This window comes from Anguilla anguilla, chromosome 2 (assembly GCF_013347855.1).
Source record: "Anguilla anguilla isolate fAngAng1 chromosome 2, fAngAng1.pri, whole genome shotgun sequence".
Lineage (NCBI taxonomy): Eukaryota > Metazoa > Chordata > Actinopteri > Anguilliformes > Anguillidae > Anguilla > Anguilla anguilla.
This window is the reverse complement of record NC_049202.1, coordinates 9,317,632-9,338,796: the sequence shown is the minus strand read 5'-3', so window position 1 is coordinate 9,338,796 and position 21,165 is coordinate 9,317,632. Positions and strand designations below refer to the sequence as shown.

General features: G+C 44.6%; 1 protein-coding gene across 1 annotated transcript in view; it reads right to left on the bottom strand.

The window, feature by feature from the left end:
- Nucleotides 1-4,644: 4,644 nt before the first annotated feature.
- LOC118221018 (RAC-gamma serine/threonine-protein kinase-like) overlaps nucleotides 4,645-21,165 on the bottom strand; it is a 74,200-nt gene continuing 57,679 nt past the window's right edge. Inside the window, exons 7-14 of the mRNA XM_035405581.1 lie at nucleotides 20,884-20,949; nucleotides 20,172-20,240; nucleotides 18,173-18,295; nucleotides 17,177-17,305; nucleotides 14,112-14,326; nucleotides 13,756-13,843; nucleotides 13,116-13,218; nucleotides 4,645-11,901 (exon numbers count right to left, since the gene is read on the bottom strand). Coding sequence (XP_035261472.1) covers nucleotides 11,816-11,901; nucleotides 13,116-13,218; nucleotides 13,756-13,843; nucleotides 14,112-14,326; nucleotides 17,177-17,305; nucleotides 18,173-18,295; nucleotides 20,172-20,240; nucleotides 20,884-20,949 — 879 coding nt within the window. The 3' untranslated portion in view covers nucleotides 4,645-11,815. The remainder of the gene's footprint in view (nucleotides 11,902-13,115; nucleotides 13,219-13,755; nucleotides 13,844-14,111; nucleotides 14,327-17,176; nucleotides 17,306-18,172; nucleotides 18,296-20,171; nucleotides 20,241-20,883; nucleotides 20,950-21,165) is intronic.

Below are 21,165 nucleotides of genomic sequence, written 5' to 3'. Positions count from 1 at the left end.
AAGCCAGCGTTGGTCACTCAAGCGCTCTTGGTTCTCAGTGGCCCAAACCCACGCCTGATGTGGACGGTTGGAGGTCAGCTGCTGGCTGGCAGAGCTGTAAGCTGTAACTCCATTGGGGGGGGGGGGGCAGGGCAGGTTAGGGGGACTGTGGGGGCGTGACTCACGTGTGATGCTGGGGGGTTGAGGGAGGTGAAGGGCAGGAGGGACAGCTGAGACAAGCTCTTCCAAGCCTCCAAAACAGATTCCCATACCCATACCAAAGCATTTATATTTATATGTACATTTAGAGGGGTGGGGTGGGACCGGTTGCCCAAGAGATAGCGGCCATGCTGCACTTGACCTGTTTTACCCCCCCCCCCCAACTCCCCGCCCCACACACACATGCACACGCACAGAAATACAAACACACACATAGACATGCACACACACACACAAACACACACACATGCACATGCACACACGCACACACACATACACGCACACACACATACACACATACACACACACACACCCTTGGCCTTGGCGGTTCTCCATTATCGCGCCCCCCCGCCCCCCACCCCCCTCCACCAGCTCCAGGGAAGTGGGGCGGCTTGCAATTATCTGCAAGACTTGCTTTGTTTATGTTTGCGGAACACAGGGGGTCAAACTGCTGGGGGACTGGGCGGGGGGGGGGGTATGGGGGTGGAGCGTTGCCATGGAAACCAGCAAAGGGTTTTGACCCTGAGGGAGGAGAGAGTTCACTGATGCGCACTCGGGGTGTACGGATGTTTGGGTCCTGCAGGGTCCTGAGATCACAGTTTTTGGGATCCTGTTTTTGAAACAGTGTGAAGGGCTGTTTGAGTCACTCATACTGTGAGCTGTGCTGAGAGCACAGCGCATACAGGCCTGTGACACACTCACCTGTGAGCCAGGTACTCACCGCAGCAGGGCTGATGCCCCTCTAAGCAGTGGGGTCTCTGTCCCGTACAACAGTTGGTCACCTGTCAGCACCTAGTGGGCTTTTGGGAGAGGGCTGCCAGATGCTCGGTTTTGAACCGGAATATTGGATTTTCAAATGATTTGTACAGGTCCGGTTTGTGGTCCTGACCGAACAATTTAAATGCCTCGTCTGAATTCTTGATTGAAATTTTATCACTGGTTTGTAATGAACTTCTTGTGTCCACTGTTACTTTTTTTTCTTCCTTCTCCCCCAGGTGTTCTATTGTTTCTGATAGCCCCTCCCCTGTTCAGCAAAGCCATACGTTACCCATCTGTGCATAAGTGCTCACATGTATGCACATGCATAGTGTCCAGTTTTGGCTAATTCGAAATCTGGCAACCCTACTTCGGGAGAAACTAAGGTAAAATTAACTGTACCCTATCACTGGTGGGAGAAGGCCTAAAGGTGTCCCAACATGGCAGACCTTTGGTCATGGTCATCTAATGGCACACACCCAAGCCTGTGACTACAAGTCCCATCATGCATTGTAGCAAATGCAAACTATGGACAATCATTTGGAAGTCCTCAACAAGGAAGTGAGCACAATGAAAGGTGTATGTGTCCAAATCAGGAGAGAACTGTTTAAATGGCACAGGTACAGAGTAAGCTATGGAAGTGACCTGGAATAAGGATTTCTGATAATCTAAGAGTGGCCAATGGAGTGATCCATGCTTCAATGACCCACTCTGTTAAAGGACATTATAATCAATATTGATTACACCTAAAAGACCTCTGTCCATTCTTCAATTCAAAGCTCAATTTAAAGCAGTTTAGCATTTAAAAACAACTTGACTGCTCAATATACAAATTAATTAGGTGAGAAAACCCCTCCATCCATCCAAGTCAAAAAATATCTAACATACAGACCTCAAACTCCAATCCTAGAAGGTCACATTGTCTGCAGGTTTTTGTGGGTTCCTTTGAATCAGTAATCAATTCTAGCCTTGAAAAACCAGGTTTGTAGACTATTTTGCCAAATAAGGGCATTCATTAAGCAGTGGGCACACCCAGAACAGGGGATAAACATAAGGAGGGATGCTGGGAGATGTAGTCCCTCCAGGGAAGCAGGTGCATAACTGTGAGCGGGAATAGCAAGAGGTCTAAAAATAGCTTAATGTTCATAATAATACCTATTTATCCTTTTCATATGGCAGTCTCAAAAGCTTTTTAAAGAAGATTAATGTTGCACAAGCTTGCTCAAGAAATCTTCCCTCCAATTTGTAATTTTTTTACTCAGGAAATATTTCTGTTGCTCAGTCATTTTAGTTATGGTAGTTGCGTTTTTGTTTGCGGGCAGTGATGTCGAATGATGCCGTTTCCATTCATTACTTTGTTGTAATTGAAGAATAAACTGTAGAGGCATAGTAGCCCCCAGGGAGTGCTGCTAATGGTGGGAAAAAGGTGAAACAGTGATGCAATAAACAGGCATAACTGAATTAATTTCCCAAAAGGATTACATTCATTTTGTACATGCAGTCTGAGGGAATACACCCTCTTCCCGGCCCTGTAATATCAGTGAAACACACAACACAAATGAGCCCAGAGATGTTTCTCTGCTTCTGCTAGGGAATGACGGGTAATGGGAATGAGGCTCCTGATCTGAGTGAGTTTCTGTAGCCAGCATGTATGAATCTGTTCCACTCATTGGTCTGTTCCTATAGCCTGATCCTGGAGCCAGTATGTGTGAGAGGAAGTTCCAACAGCCTGGCTATTAGAGACACTGTTTCTGTAGCCTGGCTATTTCAGACATTTTTTTCTGTAGCCTGGCTGAGACACTGTTTCTGTAGCTTTGCCCAGTGCATGCTGGGATAGGTACCAGCACCTCCCGTGACTCTGACTAGGAATAAGCAGGTATAGATAACAGATGGACAGATGGATGTTTCTGTAACGTGGCTATTTGAGACACTGTTTCTGTAGCCTGGCTATTTGTGACTCTGCCTGCAGATGGAGGTGCGTCCTCCGGCTGCTCAATAGGAGAGCCCCTCCTGTGGCCCACAATGCCGTGGGCTTCGCTCGACCAGTGGGGGGCGCTGGCAGAGGGCGGCAGCAGGCTGTCGGGGCCACGCCCGGCTGCAGAGCTGCATAAAAAACCTAATTAAAGCGGGCGCCAGCGGATGTGGGGAGGTTATTGGATTTAGCGCTTTAGCTGCTGGATGGGGGTCTAATTTAATCAGACCCCTGTGGGGAACGCCACCTTACAGAAGATTTGCTTTTTTATTCAGTCCTGCCCTTTGGATATAATACACTCCATTCATCTCTCCCTCTCCTGTTAGGGCGAGGCTTTGACTGTAGAAACATTTGAGGTGGCAGAGAAGTACATTAAGGTTAATGGTATTTTCCCAACAGTTCAGCAAAGAATCCATTCAGCAGAATAGGAGTCTAGAAAGGTATGCTACAATACCAAGGCAGTTCAGGGATTTCTTGGATATTATTCAGCTTCAGCGTATGTTTTTGATTGGCCAGAACTGTTCTTGTGTGCAATGAAGGATATTTTGGATAGTGTCTGAAGGTTTTTGTAGTTTCCATTCAATCCACAGCACAGCTTGGACCTTTGCTTAAATTAAGCACATAAGGACTGAAATGAACTTAAAAGCTTCTACTATGGATTCAGCCCTGCGGGGGCGGGGGTGGGGTGGGGTATTCTGGCCCTCTGTGTGGGTTTCATGGCCGGGGGGTGGGGGCTTGGGCGAGTTATGCCAGGCTTTGGGTGGGGGTGGGGGGTGGGGGGGGTGGTAGCAGCTCTACCCCCCCAGGGCTCCAAAAGGGCTGGTCTCAGTGGCGGGGCCACGCCCAGGTCTCATGAGGGGAGAGATGCCCCCCCCCCCCACCCCCCACACAGACGGCATATCTACTGCCCTACAGGCATGGGGCATCTGTCACCCCCCAATGCCCATCCCGTACCCCAAACCCCCACCCCCGCATCCCGAGGCTCCTGCAGCACCCACAGCGAGGTCCATATACAAGTTATTTTGTCGAGATCGGTGTGGAAGAACTTGACAGGCCTGCACAGAGACCTGACCTCAACCCCATCCAACACCTTTGGGATCAATTGGAAAGCCAACTGTGAACATGGTCTAATGGCACAGTCAGTGCCCGACCTCACTAATGCTCTTTTGGCTGAATGGAAGCAAATCCTTGCAGCAATGTTCCAAACTCTAGTAAAAAGCCTTCTCAGAAGAGTGGAAATTTTTTATAGTAGCAAAGGATGGACCAACTCCATATTAATGCCCATAATTTTGAATGAGATTTTGGATGTCAGGTGTCCACATACTTTTGGCCACCTACTGTATTTACTGGGTTGAATGATCAGACCAATTTGGTGGTTAATACGTCATATGTAACATACGTCGTCTTTGTTTATACAAATACAGTCTTCTGACTCACAAAGCTATGCAACTCCCATAGGAATCATCCTATGAACAGATTTTCATACAGAAAACTGGCCATTTTCTGAACTGTAAAGACAGTGGAAAATCCCCATTGAGCTAAATGTAGATAATAATGAATTTGCATATTTAAGAGCACCCTGTGGCTCTAGGTCTATGATTGGACTGAATATTGCTTCCAGCTGAGTCATTTCAATTAATCAAGTAAAAATGATGCGTTATTATTTGAGAATGTATAAAAATACAAGACAGGAAATGAGAAATGGGCAGGCACACAGAACAGATTGACATAGTGCTTTATTTCAGCAGTCGTTAAGAGTAAAATAATGTGCACATTGCTATCATACATTTACCTGTAAAAATACTAAGGATGTACAGTGTACAAAAACAGTTTCTTGCAGATCATTTTCACATCCTTGTGGGTCCTATATGCAAGGAAATAAAACATTTTTTTATTCAGTAAATATGACTAATACAAGTGTATTCTTTTTTTTTTCACCAATTTATTCCCTTCTGCGTAAAATCCTCAACCACATGATAGGATCTTAACATGGAACTGTTAACAGAGCTAGCAAGGTCAAAGGTCAAGAAATGTCACAAACTCTAAAGCTACATGGACGGAAAATTAATTTACAAGTGGGTTATTTTTCCTTCCCCCCCAAAGACTTCGCTTTTTTTTTTTTCTTTAAATAAATACTTTACAATTCATGCTCGTTCATAATACACTACCAGGAGCAAGATAACAAGAAAATCTGTTGTAGACAATACAAACAGTAGCAGCAAAGTGTGTATGTTGAGGTGTTTCATATATATATATATATATATATATATATATATATATATATATGGACAGAGAGAGAGATCCTGCAGTTAATTAGGATAGAACCCACATTGTCACATTGAATCCTGAAAAGTGCACGGCACCTCTCCCCCCAAATCAATCCCTGTTGGAACAATCCAGTACTTCCCCTCACCCCTCAATCCCTATTGGACTCATCCATTTCCCACACCCCAGGGGGGAAACCAGCACACAGAATGCGAATGATTTGCTCAGAGGAAAGAAAGATCAGGCATTACTCTGAAGGTTGAAACAAACACATACATTTCAGTTTCCCAGATTTCCATATACACCTGCACACAATGATTCATTATTATTAATAATAATAATCATCATTATCAATAATAATAAATGTTACGGAAGCGACACTGCTGGGGCAAAACCCCAGCCATGTCGGGTTTTGAATGTAAATCAACACTCCCCTCACCCAGTCACAGCAGGTCTCATGACCTTGTGGAAAAGCTCAACCTCATCAATGTCAAAGAATGAATAGTCTCCTGGCAACCCCCCATATTCCCACACACCTTGTCTTGTCCATCCGGACTTCACAAGATACACTATTCAAAATAAAATAACACAAAATAAAAAGCATGGACTTCATGGGGCAAACCTGTGCTTTCAAGTAAAGAAAAAAAAAAGACTATTATTATTATTTTTTGCACAAACATATTGCAGGGACACATTTGTCTTTTTCCTTCTGAAATACATTTTTCAAAAAAGCAACTGCAATGAAATGCGATATGGAACCAAAGTCTCGCGCTTAATGCCAATCAGCCTCTTTTTAATGGGCTGTAAACCTCTTATATGTTGCAATATCAACAAGGACCGCTGCATGCAGGATACTACCAACCACCTCAGCTCCAGCCCCTTTCAATGGGCTCGACAGCATCAGTCAGACACGACCCATTTCTATTTTACAAACGCACATTTATGCTGATGGCATGGCTGTGTTCAACAGTGCCTCAAACAAGACTCCATTAATGATAGCTAACGGTTTCTTGATGCTTTCTTTAAAAACATAAATGTACATAATTACAACTTTTGCAAGCATTTATTCTGGTTAAGCTGCTTAAGGGAATTATGGGAATTAACACCTTACTTTGCATGACCCAATATTTTTTAGGAGAACAAAAATAAAATAAAATAAAATAAAATCTGAGATCAATATAAAACAGAAATATCCGAGATAAACGTATTTTACAAAACAAACAGGAGGGAGAATGCCAGTCTGGTGAAGGCCACTACAAGCTTGGATCCACAAAAAGAGAAAAAGGTATAAAATGCCCTTAGAAATGTACCTGAACAGAACACACAAAAGCAAATCAAAGAAAGTGCTTTAACGCAGTACAATAAAAAAAGGACAATCTACTAAGAGCATAAACTTCCCAGTTAAAAAAGAACCCTCCCCCCCCAAGCCCCGCCCCTCAAAAAGGAGCATTTCGGGAGACATTACGAGAAGACCGTGAAACAGAAAACAATGCTAAATGAGCTTCCTCAGTTCAGCCCACAGCGCCATGATGCTGCCTGTTGCTGGGATACGAACAGGTGACACCCTGGATAAGCCGCGATCTACCACCGCAAGGTTCAGGGGCTTCTTTAGGCGGATTACATCTCATGTGCGGCCATTTACGGAAAAGGAAGATCATATTCATAGTGCATCTTCGGCCATAACAGCTGTGAATCCAGCTCATTCCACTTCCTATAGCTGTTTCTGTCCGCATCTCCTTAGCTTATCCACAGCAATCTAGCCTAATTATACACGATAAACGAAACGAGCGGAAAAGTTGTTTTATGGAGTGAAAACTCATGTCGTAGCTGAGTCTGGGTTGAGTTAACCTCGCTTGTCACTATCTCAGCTAGTTCAGCTTCCTCAATAGAAGCCCCACTCAAACACTGATACAAAGAGCCAATGCCCTTAGTAGACTCCACCACCTGACCTGACTCCCCTCAGTAAACCCCACCCCCTGACCCATAACCCCTTCGGTAGACTCCACCCCCTCAGCCATCTCTCCCTCAGTAAACCCCACCCCCTGAGCAAACTCCCTCTCAGCGAACCACACCCCCCATTCTCCTGCAGATGTTTGAGGACTCTCACCAAAAGACTGGTGCCAAGTTAAACATATGAGAGAATAATTTTGCTCTGAACATTGGTGAACACAGACTGCAGCAATATTACAGTAGAGTTTACAGGGTTAAACGACTTCTATCTAGCCATAAGCTACGTTCTCAGAAACCAACTCATCTACATTGATCACCATGGACATCTGCGACAGCACACAAGACCGGAGTATTATCTGTCTCACAAACAATGAACACATTCCTTAGCTTGACACATTACGGTTCCACAAGACATGAGGCCTCATATCCCATCACTTGTGTTACACCAGAACTCCCAATAATGTCCCTATGGCACATTTGTTATATGTGTGGTGTGGTGTAAACCAAAAATATACTTTTATAAATCACCACCAATCACAGATAAGAAATGTGACAAACCAACACAAACAGCGACCCCCAGCGATCAACCTGCCCATAATCCTCTATGGGGCTAAGCCATCTAGTTCCACACACTTCACCTGAGCAATTCTGTTCCTGCTAACCAGACCGATCAACCTCTGGAAGTCATTAGAGGACTATCCAAAAATCCCAACCTGGGCATGTATCGTCTTACCTAAAGAACAATCTGTGTGACCGGCATTCGTTTGCGTACTGCGCAAAAGACCAGTTAATGTAATGATGCCTTTTGCGACAGAACAACTCTTATCATTTAGGTGAAGGCGTGTTTTGAATACTGTGCGCGTGCTTATTGCTTTAATTTTCTGCTTCAGTTTTAAATAAAACAAAGGGGGGGAAAAAATAACCCTGCAGGGCCTTCTACACTCCAGCCAGTTCAGTTCTGATATCAGTGCACTTGCCAAGGTCTTTAAAACTACAGAGCTGAGACTCAGTTAAGACTTCATCAGCAGCCTCCGATATTATTCTCACACACAGTCCAAAAATCTGAACCAAAATAAAAATGCCACCATTTCAAACTAAATAATTCAAGTGGTACTGTACAACTGTATGTGTTTTTATTTACAGAACTAAAAGAGGACTGTGTATGAAATGTTTCATCATAAATAATACAAACAGGTGTATCTGTGATGCAATGAAAGATTTTTAATGTGTTAAAAGGGCAGTGAGTATACTTTTCCAATATGCATAATTTTCTTAGATATTTGATGTATTGTTTTAAACAGCCTATATGCAACATTATATATAGAGAGAGAGAAGCACAGTCAGGGGGGAAATCCATGCTGTAGAAATAATACAACCTTTGAGGTCTATTTACAGTTTAGAGATACAGACTTACTGACAATAAAGCCAATATGTCCAACAAGGTAGGTCTGACGCTCAGAGCACTGATTCTGTGACCAGCTGCAAGAAAAAAAACCAAACGAAAACGGATTCTTCACAGGAACTGAAATAAAGCTCTTCGTTAATCTCTTTCAGGGAAACAAAAATGCTACAACTCACATTTTGAAAAAACAAAAAACTTCATAAACGTTTACCTCCAGGCGCCGATTTTGACTCGTACACTGCATAAAGGAAAGCTGCTATCGTAAGAAGCGCTTGCAAGTATTTACACGGTCCAACACTAATGTAAGAATAATTTAATACAAAATTAATTTAACAGGATAAACAGGACTTGGCTCCTTAGTGGACTTCTCACAATAAAATGCCCGGTGTTAATTCAACTCTACCAGTGTTAATTCAACTCTAACTCAGAGTGGGACCAAATGTTATCCGTTATGAGTTGAAGTAATACCGTTAAGAGTTGAATTAACACTTGACAGTTTACTATGCACAATGGCACACCGGTGTCCGTTCCAACACACGCCTGTGTGACTATCCTCATTTTTACCAGTCAGCCAGACATGGCTTGGTCCCCCACTGCACACCACTGAATGGATTCAAGCATTCTGACAATTGAAATAACCCTACAAAGGTTTTTTTGATTAAATACATGCACAGGTAGGCAGGTGTGTTTTATGCTTGTGAACTCTCTCCCAATAACTCTGTTTCCTTTGGAATAGTCGAAGTGGTCGCACGACAGACACCCAGGCCCGTGACCGTGTCGATAGCTCTCTGCAGAACACATGATGAGCATTAGCCCATCTGCAAGCTTCGCCACTGACAAGAGGAAATGACACGCAGTCCTCGAGTCTCTCTGCACCCTTAAAATGGCCGCACTTCATTCAAACCCATGAGCAAAGCCGCCCTTCGAAAGGCTCGAGTCAGAGTGACAGTTGGCCCGGAGTCGACAATTATTTGTAATTTTGGTTCCAAAATCCTCTTCCTGCAGCAAAAAAAAAAAAAACAGTTCAAACCAGCATGCAGAGATGGCTGGTCCATTGACCCGCCAGTGTTTACACCCCTCTGTGCAGAAAAAAGGGAATTGCTAGGGTGTGCTGTTCAAAGTCTCTTTTCTCTAATTGCTTCAGTACCCTGCTCACACACTGGAATTTACACGATTACAGAATGACCCCTACAGCCAAAAAGACAACAGATACTTTCCGCTGCTCGTAATAAAGGGTTTTACAGCTTGTTCAGCCCTTTAGAGAAACAAACAGGCAAACAAATCATTTACACATAAATCAATACATTAGTATGTGAAGCCCCTGAATGGAATGTTGAGAATAAATACTACCATGGTAACCAGGGGGCTCCAACCAAACCCCCTTCCCCCTCCCCTCCCCCTCCCCCACAGGGTCCTCACCCTGACATTTTGGTAGGAAAACAAACAAAACAAAACATCAAACAAAATGGAAGATGAAAAAAAATTAGAATAAAAAAGGTGAAAATTTTTTTAAGCATTGCGCCCGCTACATTCTTCTGCCTTCCCCAGCTGCTTTTATACAAAAGACTGAGCAATACTTCCTAACTCCAAACAACATCAACAATTCAATTGGAACAACAAATAAATAACCGTTTTTTTGCCCTGGTGCAAATAATAATAATAATAATAATAGTAAAACAGAAAATATGTAGAGCCCAACAAAACCCCACACAAAAAAGACAAAGATCCAAAACCATTTTTTTTTTTAAAGAAAAAGTATATTACCAGTGTTTCTTCTGTTTTTCTCTCTCCAGCGCACATATGAAATGTCCATACAGCCCCTGTGATTGCACTTTGAGAATGGGATGCTTTGCCTCGTCCCAAAATCCACTTGACCGCTTCTTCCTCTTCCTCCGTTAAGTGAAGCGTGGAGCAGATCGTAAACGGCGCCAAACATCTGAAAACGTTCTCATGTCCTAGTAGTTTCTCCTTCGTTTTTTTTTTGTTTTCGTTGTTGTCTTTGCTTTGTTTTGTTTTGTTAGCCAGCTATTAATACAATAAGACGATATTTCATGTCTAGCGATGATATGTTGTCCGTCAAAAAAGCGTTCCATATATACATCAAAGGAAGGAAAGGTGTGTCCGCTTTGAGCCCGATCATAGGCCTATGTAGCATCCCTCGAAAGCCAGTGCCATCGATGACAGACTCTGAAGGATAAGTACCTGCGATTCCTAATAGTTTTTTCTCTCTCTTTAAACATTGTCTCATTCGGGTTCGTGCGGATCAGCTTCAATGGATCTTTAAACCCACTTTGTTGCGAAAGGCCTACTAAGTAGCATTTGCGCTATGCTCACTAAAGGGATACCCCAGAGTGCGATTCCATCCTAACGATGCATAACGTTATATCCTGACGATCTGAGTAACTCAACTAGCGAGTGGCTAATACACAGGTTAGAACATAAAACGTCACAAACACATTGGAAACATTTGCCGTTTTTTTCCTAAATCCGATATAAGAAACTGTTATAGAGTGAGACCAGAGAAGTGAGCGTTTGGCAATAGTTTGTAGCAAACTCCGCTGAATGAGGTGAGCGAAGCGAAACCTGTAACTGAGTTGAACACAGATGTGCTCGTTAACTTGTAGCCTGAGTGAAGAACTGAGTTTACGGCAGTTTTCATTTCTGCAAAATAAAACGTGTAACTTCAAATACAATACCTCCGCAGCTAACGACGCGAAAACAACCCAAATCCACTGAGATTAAGCGTAACAGCAGGGCGCAGTAATATTTTCTGCCACAAGGGGGAAATACGACGGCAATGTGAGTTAAAGTTCTCATGATCCGCGAGCCACACGGCAACCCATCGCCAATGTGAAATGAAAATTCAACACATGCATAAGGCAGCGTATCGTTTTTGTTCCCTACGAGGAAAAGTGATCGGTTTGTTCAACAAATGGCGAAAAAGATAAAAAGAACAGTGAGCAAACAGATACAAACCGAAACGAATACAAACGAGACACCGCCCCTTTTGCAGTCTGTCAGCGATGTCGAAAACGTAGGAGACGTGTTTATTTGGAGCCAATATGGACTGAGTCTTACAATAAAAATCCAAGAAAAAAGTACTCCCTTAAAAATAAAAAGTAAAAACAATGAAAGCAAACAAAAAAGAGACTTTAACGGGATTCCGTGTCTATATTATATATAAATAAAGACCGAGAAAAACGGGAGTAAACATATTTCCAGTGATAGCCTTGAACGGCAATGAAGCGCGAGCAACCGGCCGTTGGACGGTCTTATTCCCGCCCGCTGGCCGAGTAGGAGAACTGCGGGAAGTGGGGTCGCCTCTCGTTGTCCATGCAGTCCATACCATCTTCATCAACTGCAGGGGAGGAAGAGGAGAGTGGCATAATGCAGCAGCTTTGAAAACAGGACTCTGGTTACTTGGTTTGGTATAGATGTGTGTACTTACTGAGGAAATATACGGTAGGTTACACACCATTTAAATCTGAAAAAGTGTAATGTCAAATCAACATAATTTTTTCATGTGTGAAATGAAATATAAATGTACTAATGAATAACATTAACTGGATAATCTTGTTATATAACAGGCAGCCCACTGACACCCACAGTCAGCGGTACAGTACATGGAGAAAAACGAGAAGAATGTAATAATATAAAACAACCCAAAATAGGCTTTCAGACATCCTGTTAGCATCATCACCTGGAAACATGTAGCCTACCCTTCAGATCTCTGCTGTCTGCACAAATGTGGCTTCTGTCCTCAAATAGAAAACTAAATGAAGTATACGGTAACACGGTCTGATAACTTAATGATAGGCAACTCCGATTCTTAAGCCATATTCATGGGGGGTGACGGGCTCAGCATCCCCTGATTTAGCAGCTTTGAAATTTGCAGGATGGTTTTTCTCTATGGAAACCGTCCTCAGTGGCAGCCTGCACTGCTGAGAGCCCTTAAATTAGATTAGCATTCTCTCCCATATCTGTCAACCCCTTCAGACCAATTTGATCAACCTGAGACTGGTTATATTCCATACACTGTCGGGACTTCACCTAACATGTTGACTAGCTACAGCTAAAATAGCTGCGTAGATAGCCGCTTGCTAACTAGCTAATTTAGCTAGCAGATTGCTAGCTAGCAGAACTGGTTAGCAGAGGAGGTTGATGTAAACACGAATGATGTATTCAAACGAAATGAGATAGACAGTGTATTTCTAGTCATTGGTTACTTTTGTGGCCAGTCTATATTGTATACCTCTGACGGAAAAACTATGTATTTTATATTGGCAAGCCATGTGGGTTGATGGACATGCACTCTCAGTAAAGAAAAGTGATGGGTGGGAGACATTGCCAAACACCTTCAGAACATGGAAATCTGTCTAAAACAGAAAGGAAAATCCAGATTACAGTATTTTATATGTAATAACAAACCAGACAAAATTCTAGTTTGCGACAGAGAGCAATTATTAAAACTCCATTGAGGGTGACGTGTAACAAATACACAAACAGGGAAGGTGAATCATTAGATAAATATTATTAAATTTGCAAAAGGTTTATGAGAGAATCACGACTCACATTTTTCAGGAGGAGTTATTGTGATCGTTTGCGCTGTGAATTCTTCATCAAAATATCTGGTATCTGTTTCTGAAGACACCTGAGGCTTGAATGGAGGTATCAGCTGAGGGGGAAGAAAATTAAAAATAAAGTTTGAGCAGTAATGGGGGCTGCATGGGCTTGAATGGAAGAAACACTTCTATAGCTTCCATATTTTAAACCATCACAGCTATCCTAGGGAAGTCCATGTTAGATCTGTGCAGAAAGAGTGTCAAATCTTTAACTGCAGCAGTGCATCATGGGTACATTCACTTTACATGCTGGGATACAGAGGTACAGCAATAGTTTGTTCAAAAGTTCGTTCACAGCCACAATGAAGTAATGTAAAGAACAGAAAGCTATAATTAATTTAAACTTTTACCATTCTAAAGTTGGTAAGATGACAATGCCTGACCTTACAGAATTATATTTAGACATGGCTACAGACATTACTGACAAAACAGGAAGCTTACTACTGCTCAGTTTTAAAGGTCAAACACTGAAGGCAGTGTTGTAGAGTTTACAGTGACAATTTCTCATAGTAACAATTACTTTAAGTACGAGCAGCTGGTAGTATTCTCAGCCCCAGACTCAGCGAGGTGATGACAGCTCCCAGTCTCACCTTTTTGTCATACACGTCCTGCCAGTCTAAACCAGTGAAGAAACTGTGGCGCATGATTTCCTTCGCATCATCTGGACCGCCGCCAAGTCTATTTAAAAAAAACAAAACAAATTAATATCTGTGTTTCATACAAACTCCTCTGGATGTAATCATCTGTATATATTATGTATGTACACGTATGTCAATATATACTGAATGAAAGAACCACTTAAAAATGATTGCTATTGTTAAGTACTAAGAGACTCAGCACTGAGTGGGTGGGGGTAGGACGGGGTGTTTGGAGGTCATAAGGGGGCAGTAAGGTGTGGGTAGGGGTTAGTAGGAGGGGTGTTTGGGGGTCAGTAGGGTAGGGGAACCTCTTGTTGGGGTCCTTGATGAGCAGCCCGGACAGCAGGGACTTGGCGTCGGCGGAGAGGGTTCGGGGGAACTTGATGTCCTCCATCAGGATGAGCTCAAACAGCTTCTCGTGGTCCTGGTTGTAGAAGGGCAGCCGGCCGCACATCATCTCGTACATGACCACGCCCAGCCCCCACCAGTCCACCGCCCGCCCGTAGTCATTATCCTCCAGCACCTGGGGGAGGCGTGGGGGTGACGGGTGGGAGGAGCGTTAGCAACAAGCCAACCACATGCTATTAAGGTATAGCCCTACGTGACCTGCAGCCAATGCACCGTCTGGAGCAGTTAGCAAACAATGCAGTAATAATGCAGTACTGGCATGCTAACAATGCAGTAATAATGCAGTACTGGCATGCTAACAATGCTGTAATAATGTGCAAGCCTGTGAATAGTAGCATGAAATTAATAATGCAGAAAACTATATAACCTGAAACTGACTGTCGGTGTTTCAGTGCCACACCATCTGTATCTGAAACTCCACCTCTGCAATGTACTGTCACACTTTCTCTATCTGAGACTCCACCTCTGCAATGTACTGCCACACCCTCTCTAATGGAAACTCCACCTACTCAACACAGTGCCACTCACTATCAGAAACCCCGCCTCCTTATAATTATGCAGCTGTTTCAGGGGGAGTGGCCTCCACTTTCCATGCGACAGCCACCTTTTACCACAAAGGTCATAATTAACATATCTATCTTCAAACATCCATAAATGAATTCTTGCCAATTAAGCATATGCTCCAAAATTTTTAAATAATTATTCCTGTTCTCGAATCTACAGGAACACAGCGTGGTATCCAAAGTACCTCCTGGTTTCTCAGTTTTACTAGAAGACCAAATCAGCAGATTGGGGTGGGTGGGGGGAGTTGGTGTCAGTCTGTACAGGTTATTACATCAGAGTTGCTCACTTGTCCAACACACAAAGCTTCTAGCCAAGAGATGCAGAGAAAGGTAGAAGAACAAGCACTCATCTTCTCAAAAAAAAAGGAAAGAAAAAAAAAACAAGCTTTGGAAATGAGCTTGGTGTGGGAAAGCTTCCAGGATTCAGTTTAGTTAAAGACATAACAAGCTGACAGTAACTTTTACAGCTGGCACTGTAGGCTGTGGCAGTGAAGCAAGCTGGCGCTAGGAAGCCAGGAGACGAGGAGAAAACATTATTTCATTATTAGTCTTTATTTACTTTTGTGGAAACCATCAGAGAATATTATTACTTTTGCTAGAAATGAGGTCCAGGTCAGTCAAGGCAAAAATGCAATTTTCCTAAATACATTTCCATGATTAAAAAAAAAATCTGACACCATCAAGATTCAAGTTTTAAAAATTATTATATAATTTTTAATGAGAGGAAAACATCAGGTCCAAAATGGTATTATTGGATGAAAGTTAAATTTTCCATAATGCATAATGAACTGTTGATCCATTGAAATTAATCCAATTTTACAAGTAAAAGCGATAATATCTCAAGAATGTTTTTTTGTGATAATTGCCAAGGGTGACAGGAAGTGAAACAGTACCCTGCAGGAAGTGGTCATTTCCACCTGAAGCAACACGCTTGGAAGCGGCGCATCAAGAACAGGCCAGCCTAGACAAGACTAATTTTGATAACCAGAAAAATATTTATATCGCTTTCTCAAAAAGGAACCATATCACACTGGCCCTCCAGGACTGGAGTTAAACCTGCAAGCACTACGGCCCTCAAGGACTGGAGTTAAACAAGCAGGCACTTCGGCCCTCCAAGACTAAAGTTTGAGATCCCTGGTATATGTGGATATTTAGGGGTGGACATTTAGTGGTAGGAGATACAGGCAGGGATGTTTTTCTAGGACTGAGCAGCATGTCAGGAACAGGAGATTAATGCACAAAGGGCAACCCATCTCAAAAGCTGTGGGCAGAGCACAGAGTGTGTGTTTGTGTTTATGCGTTTTTGTGTGTGTTCGTGTGTGTGTGTGCGGCGTGCGCATGTGTTTCTGTGTGTGTGTGTGTTTGTGTGCGTGCGTGTCTGCATGTGAGACATACCCACATTAGGGTTTTATGGTATTTCTGAAACCACACTGAACTCTGAATGTAATGTTTTGGATCAGAGGAAAGGAAGGTGTGATTGCAAGGTAAAGAGGTTGCATTAAACATCTCAACGCACTCTGTGCCAACCCTGCAGTTTAAAAACAAACCCAGTGGACCAGTGAGAGGGCACAAGCTTTACAGTACTGCCATAACCCAGAGGGACAATGAGAGGATCCCTCCTGCTCTTCCTCCTCATCCTCCTCTTCCTCTTCCCTGTCTTTCTCTCACTATCTTTTTGTAAGCCCCACTACTGTGCGTCTGTGGAACTTGGCGGCAGACGCATGGTTATTTTTACTCCAGTACAGGGTACAGATCTGCAGGTCCCCCCCCCCCCCCCTCCCGGCCACCCCCCTCCCCCCCCAAACGCCTCCCACCCGCCCCCCATCTGTCACCATCTGCCTCTGTTTAGACTTCACTTTTCTGTTCAGTCACAAACTCCCGCGAAAAAATATCCAACACTCACATCCTCTCCTGGCACAGCAGAGGGCCAAAGCATCCCCCTGCACCCATCCCACCGGAGTCCGCATCCAACAGATAAACATTTACACCCAAAACACCCACACGCTTCCTCTGTTCTGCACTACACACACATACAGACACACACAAACACACACACCACACACACAGAGACACACACACAAACACACACACACGCGCACACAAACACACACACATACACGCACGTACGCACACACAAACACACACACATACACACACACCACACAGACACACACAAAAACACACTCACAAAAACACACACGCACACAGACACACACAAAAACACACTCACAAACACACACCCAGACACACACGCACGCACACACAGACAGACACACACACACCCAGACACACACGCACGCACACACAGACAGACACACACACACACACACGCACACAGCGCTCTCGGCCTGTACAAGGCTACGGGTGCTTAGCAGTACAGCAGAGAGGGGTCAGGTTCCTACCTCAGGAGCCAGGTACTCAGGTGTGCCACAGAAGGTCTTCATGGTGGCAGCGTCTGTGATGCCCTCTTTGCACAGGCCGAAGTCCGTGATTTTGATGTGACCGTCTTTGTCTAGCATCAGATTCTCCAGCTGGTGGCACACAACGAAGACAGAGAGAAGTCAATAAATCTTTGCTGCTCAGATCAAAACTTCAACCACATGCCCCTCAGCCACATTCTGTCAAGTCCCATCCGCTTCAACCAAACCATATCAGCTTCAACCAAACACCATCAGCTACAACCAAACCCCATCAGCTGCAACCAAAACTCATCAGCTTCAGCCAAACACCGTCAACTACAACCAAACCATATCAGCTTTAACCAAACACCATCAGCTACAACCAAACCCGATCAGCTTCAACCTAACCTGATCAGCTTCAACTAAACCCAATCAGCTAGCTTGCAACTAAACCCAGTCATCTTCAACCAAACGGCATAAACTTCAAATGAACACCATCAGCTTCAAACTCACCTCACCCAATCTGGTGTCAACCGCACATCAGCCAATCGGCTTCAACCACATCTAACCAAATAAAATTCAACTTGGTTCCAATCAATGAAGCGTCAACTGAAAAATCAATGGGTTAAAATCAGTTTTTATCCATAATAATTCTGCTCTAATTTCCTGCTGTAGTTTGGGTGCAGTGAGCAACACTTCAACAGCCACCACAGCCTGATGTTAACAAACTCACTGGTCTTTAATTAACATTACACACATCCCACAAACACATGCACACACACACATGCACGCATGTACAGGCACACACACACACAGACGCATGCACACACACATACACACACACACACACGCTAACATGCTCGCTCACACACACACAAACACACATACACAAACACACACGTGCAAATAAGACACACACTACAGGGACAAGACGGCGAGATCGTTCCAAATGTCTGATTAGTTTTCAGAAAACTTTTATTTATTTATTTTTTTTTGTACCTTCAGATCCCGGTACACGATCTTGGCGGAGTGCAGGTAGTCCAGAGCGGAGACGATCTCGGCTCCGTAAAACCGCGTCCGATCCTCAGAGAAAACCCGCTCTCTCGACAAATGAAAAAACAGCTGCGGGATAAACAGCAGGAGGGGGAGGGGGACGGGGGACGGGGGGAACGGGATGGCAATAATTACCCATTTGGCGGGGGGGGGGGGGTGGAAATTAACACAACGCAAACCGCCGATGCCGTCGCCATATTGCGCTGATAGATGGCGGCGCTCTCTGAGGACGCGCGGCGAACGCTCGGCGGCAGCTGGCGAATCATCTCTCAGCTTTCCGCAGAGGCTCTGAAGCGGCCTGTTAAACCCGCCTGTTAATCAATACACCCCCCCCCTCCCCTCCCCAGCCACTGCCACATAACCCCCTCCCTCTGTGGGAGCTGGGGAGGGAGGGGAGTCCTTTTCGCCAACACACCCCCCCCCCACAAAATTGGTCCCCAACTCCCTGTCAGATGTTGAGGCGCTCTGTCAGACAAAATGCTCGGTTCCCCTCTCTATCCCAACCTTTTTCAAACAAATCACTTTCAAGCTACTGAATGAGGGACCTCAAAACTCCAGTCCTGGTGGGCCGCAGTGACTGCAGGTTTAACTCCAGTCCTGGAGGGCCGCAGTGACTGCAGGTTTAACTCCAGTCCTGGAGCGCCACAGCGTCTGCAGGGTTAACTCCAGTCCTGGAGGGCAGCAGTGTCTGCAGGTTTAACTCCAGTCCTGGAGGGCAGCAGTATCTGCAGGTTTAACTCCAGTCCTGGAAGCCTGCAGTGTCAGCATATTCTCTCCTTTCAATCAACTGACAGTCAATTTGGGCCATGGAAACAAGGTGTGTGGTGGACTCTAGCCAATCAGTGCTTTAAATGAAGCGGTGAGAAGCAGCAGACTTCACGGCCTTGCAGGATTTGCAGGCTCTGTGGCAGAGCGGGATTTTGGGCTGGAGAGCCCTGCTGTAGAGGATCTCACATTAATTGTTGGGGGATTGTTTGCACCAGCAGCTCACAGTTTGTGACAGACTGTTGGATCATTGGAGAGGGGGCTGCTGGGATTGGGGAGGGGGGAGAGGGGGAGGGGTGTGATGGCCGCTGGCCGCAGCTGAGGACAGGTGTGCTTTCATAACTACGCTGGCAGCTGTGAAAGCGCAGGTCGGGGGGGGGGGGGGAGGGGGGGAGGGGGGGACTGTACTCCACCACCTGAGAGCGCAGGTAAAGGCCACAGAAAGGGGCGGTGGGGGGGATCATTGGCTGTCCATTTTGGAAAACACTAATCGGATATTTGTTTGAAGATATGAGATGAGCTTCAGAGGGCTGATTTACCCAGGAGTCCCACACCACACGTATCCACTGCAGCCCAGCCTGATACAACGGACCTCAGCAGACCCACATTTTTGTGGCACTGAATGCCCTGAAAATTGACATTTAAAAAAACTCAACAGTAACTGCACGTGATATTTTTTACCCTTTTGTCAGCATTGCAACTGGGCTGGTACGGTCCCACTACAGGAAGCTGGGTTAAACCAATTTATCCCATAATGCAGGGGTGTGGCTAATCGAGGAACAGCTGGGTCAAGGCAATCGGGTGTGGTTACTGACGGATAGTTGGGTTAAACCAGGGGTGGGCTATGTTATCAGAAAAGGGCCAGTGTAGGTGCAGGTTTTTTGGGTTTTTGTTTTAGCACAGCGCTAAGACACCTGATTCTACTTATCAAGGTCTTGATTGAAGACCATGATTAATTAAATAACTAATCATGGTCTTCAATCAAGACCTCGATAAGTAGAATCAGGTGTCTTAGTGTGCTGGGCTGAATCAAAAAATCTGTACCCACACCGGCCAGTTTCCGATAAGACCGCCCACCCCTGAGCTAAACCAATGGTTCTCAAGCTCAGTCCTTGGGCCACTGTATGCTGGCAATCTCTCGGCAATCCTAGAATTTTAACAAGCCGTTAATTTTTCTCACCTCTCCTCCGTTGACGTACTCCATCACAAAGCACAAACGGTCTTTGGTCTGGAAAGAGTACTTCAGAGACTGAAACAGGAAGCGGAAGAGCACATAAACAGGGAAATGAGGAACACATTTGACGGTCACGCACTTCCAGAAAACAAACTACAACAGAAGAAGAAGACGGGGGGGGAAAAACAAACATTTTTGGAAGCGAGCTTCTCCTCGAGTAGAGCGGAGTTAAAGCAGAGCAGTTGTTGGCATTTACCTGCGAGCCCTAGCGGCGGGCGAGAGTGGCGGATTTGGGGGGGAGGGGCGTTTCGGCACCCCGTCTGATTTGTTTTGCTAAAGCAGGCGCGCGCGTTCCCCGCACCTCGCCGCGACATCTGGGGTGTCACTAAAATTACGCCTCTGCTGTGATGTCTCAAACACACGGTGAGCCGAAGCTGCGCTGTTTATTCCTGACAGTTTATTCTCTTTGTTATAATTAGCCTCTAGTGGCGACGCGCGCACACAATCAAATCCTGTGGCCTCTAGTGCTTTACATGTGAGAGTGTGAAGGTGTACGTGTGCGTGCGTGCGTGTGTGTGTGTGCATATGCATAGGCATTTGTATGTGAGTGTGTGCATGTACCTGCATGCGTGTGTGTGTATGTGCGTGCGTGTGTGTATGTGTGTGTGAGTGTGTGTGTGTGTGTGTGTGTGTATGCGGATGCGGGGAGAGCACTCACAGTTAGAAAGGGATGTCTGGTGTTTTTTAATACTCTGCTTTCGGTGAGTGTGTGAGCCACTTCATCCTGAGGAGACAAAAAACACACATTCTCAGGGAGCTGTCACAGTAAATCCAAACTATTTAGACTCTGAGCCACTGTTGGTAAAACATAAATGGAACATGAGAGAGAGGAATAACTGATTTACAATACCACTTTTAAAAAAGGTTTATCTTTCCTTAACTTATACATATAAGAAATTGTTAAAGAAATCTTATGAGAGACATTTTTGCTCAGACATTT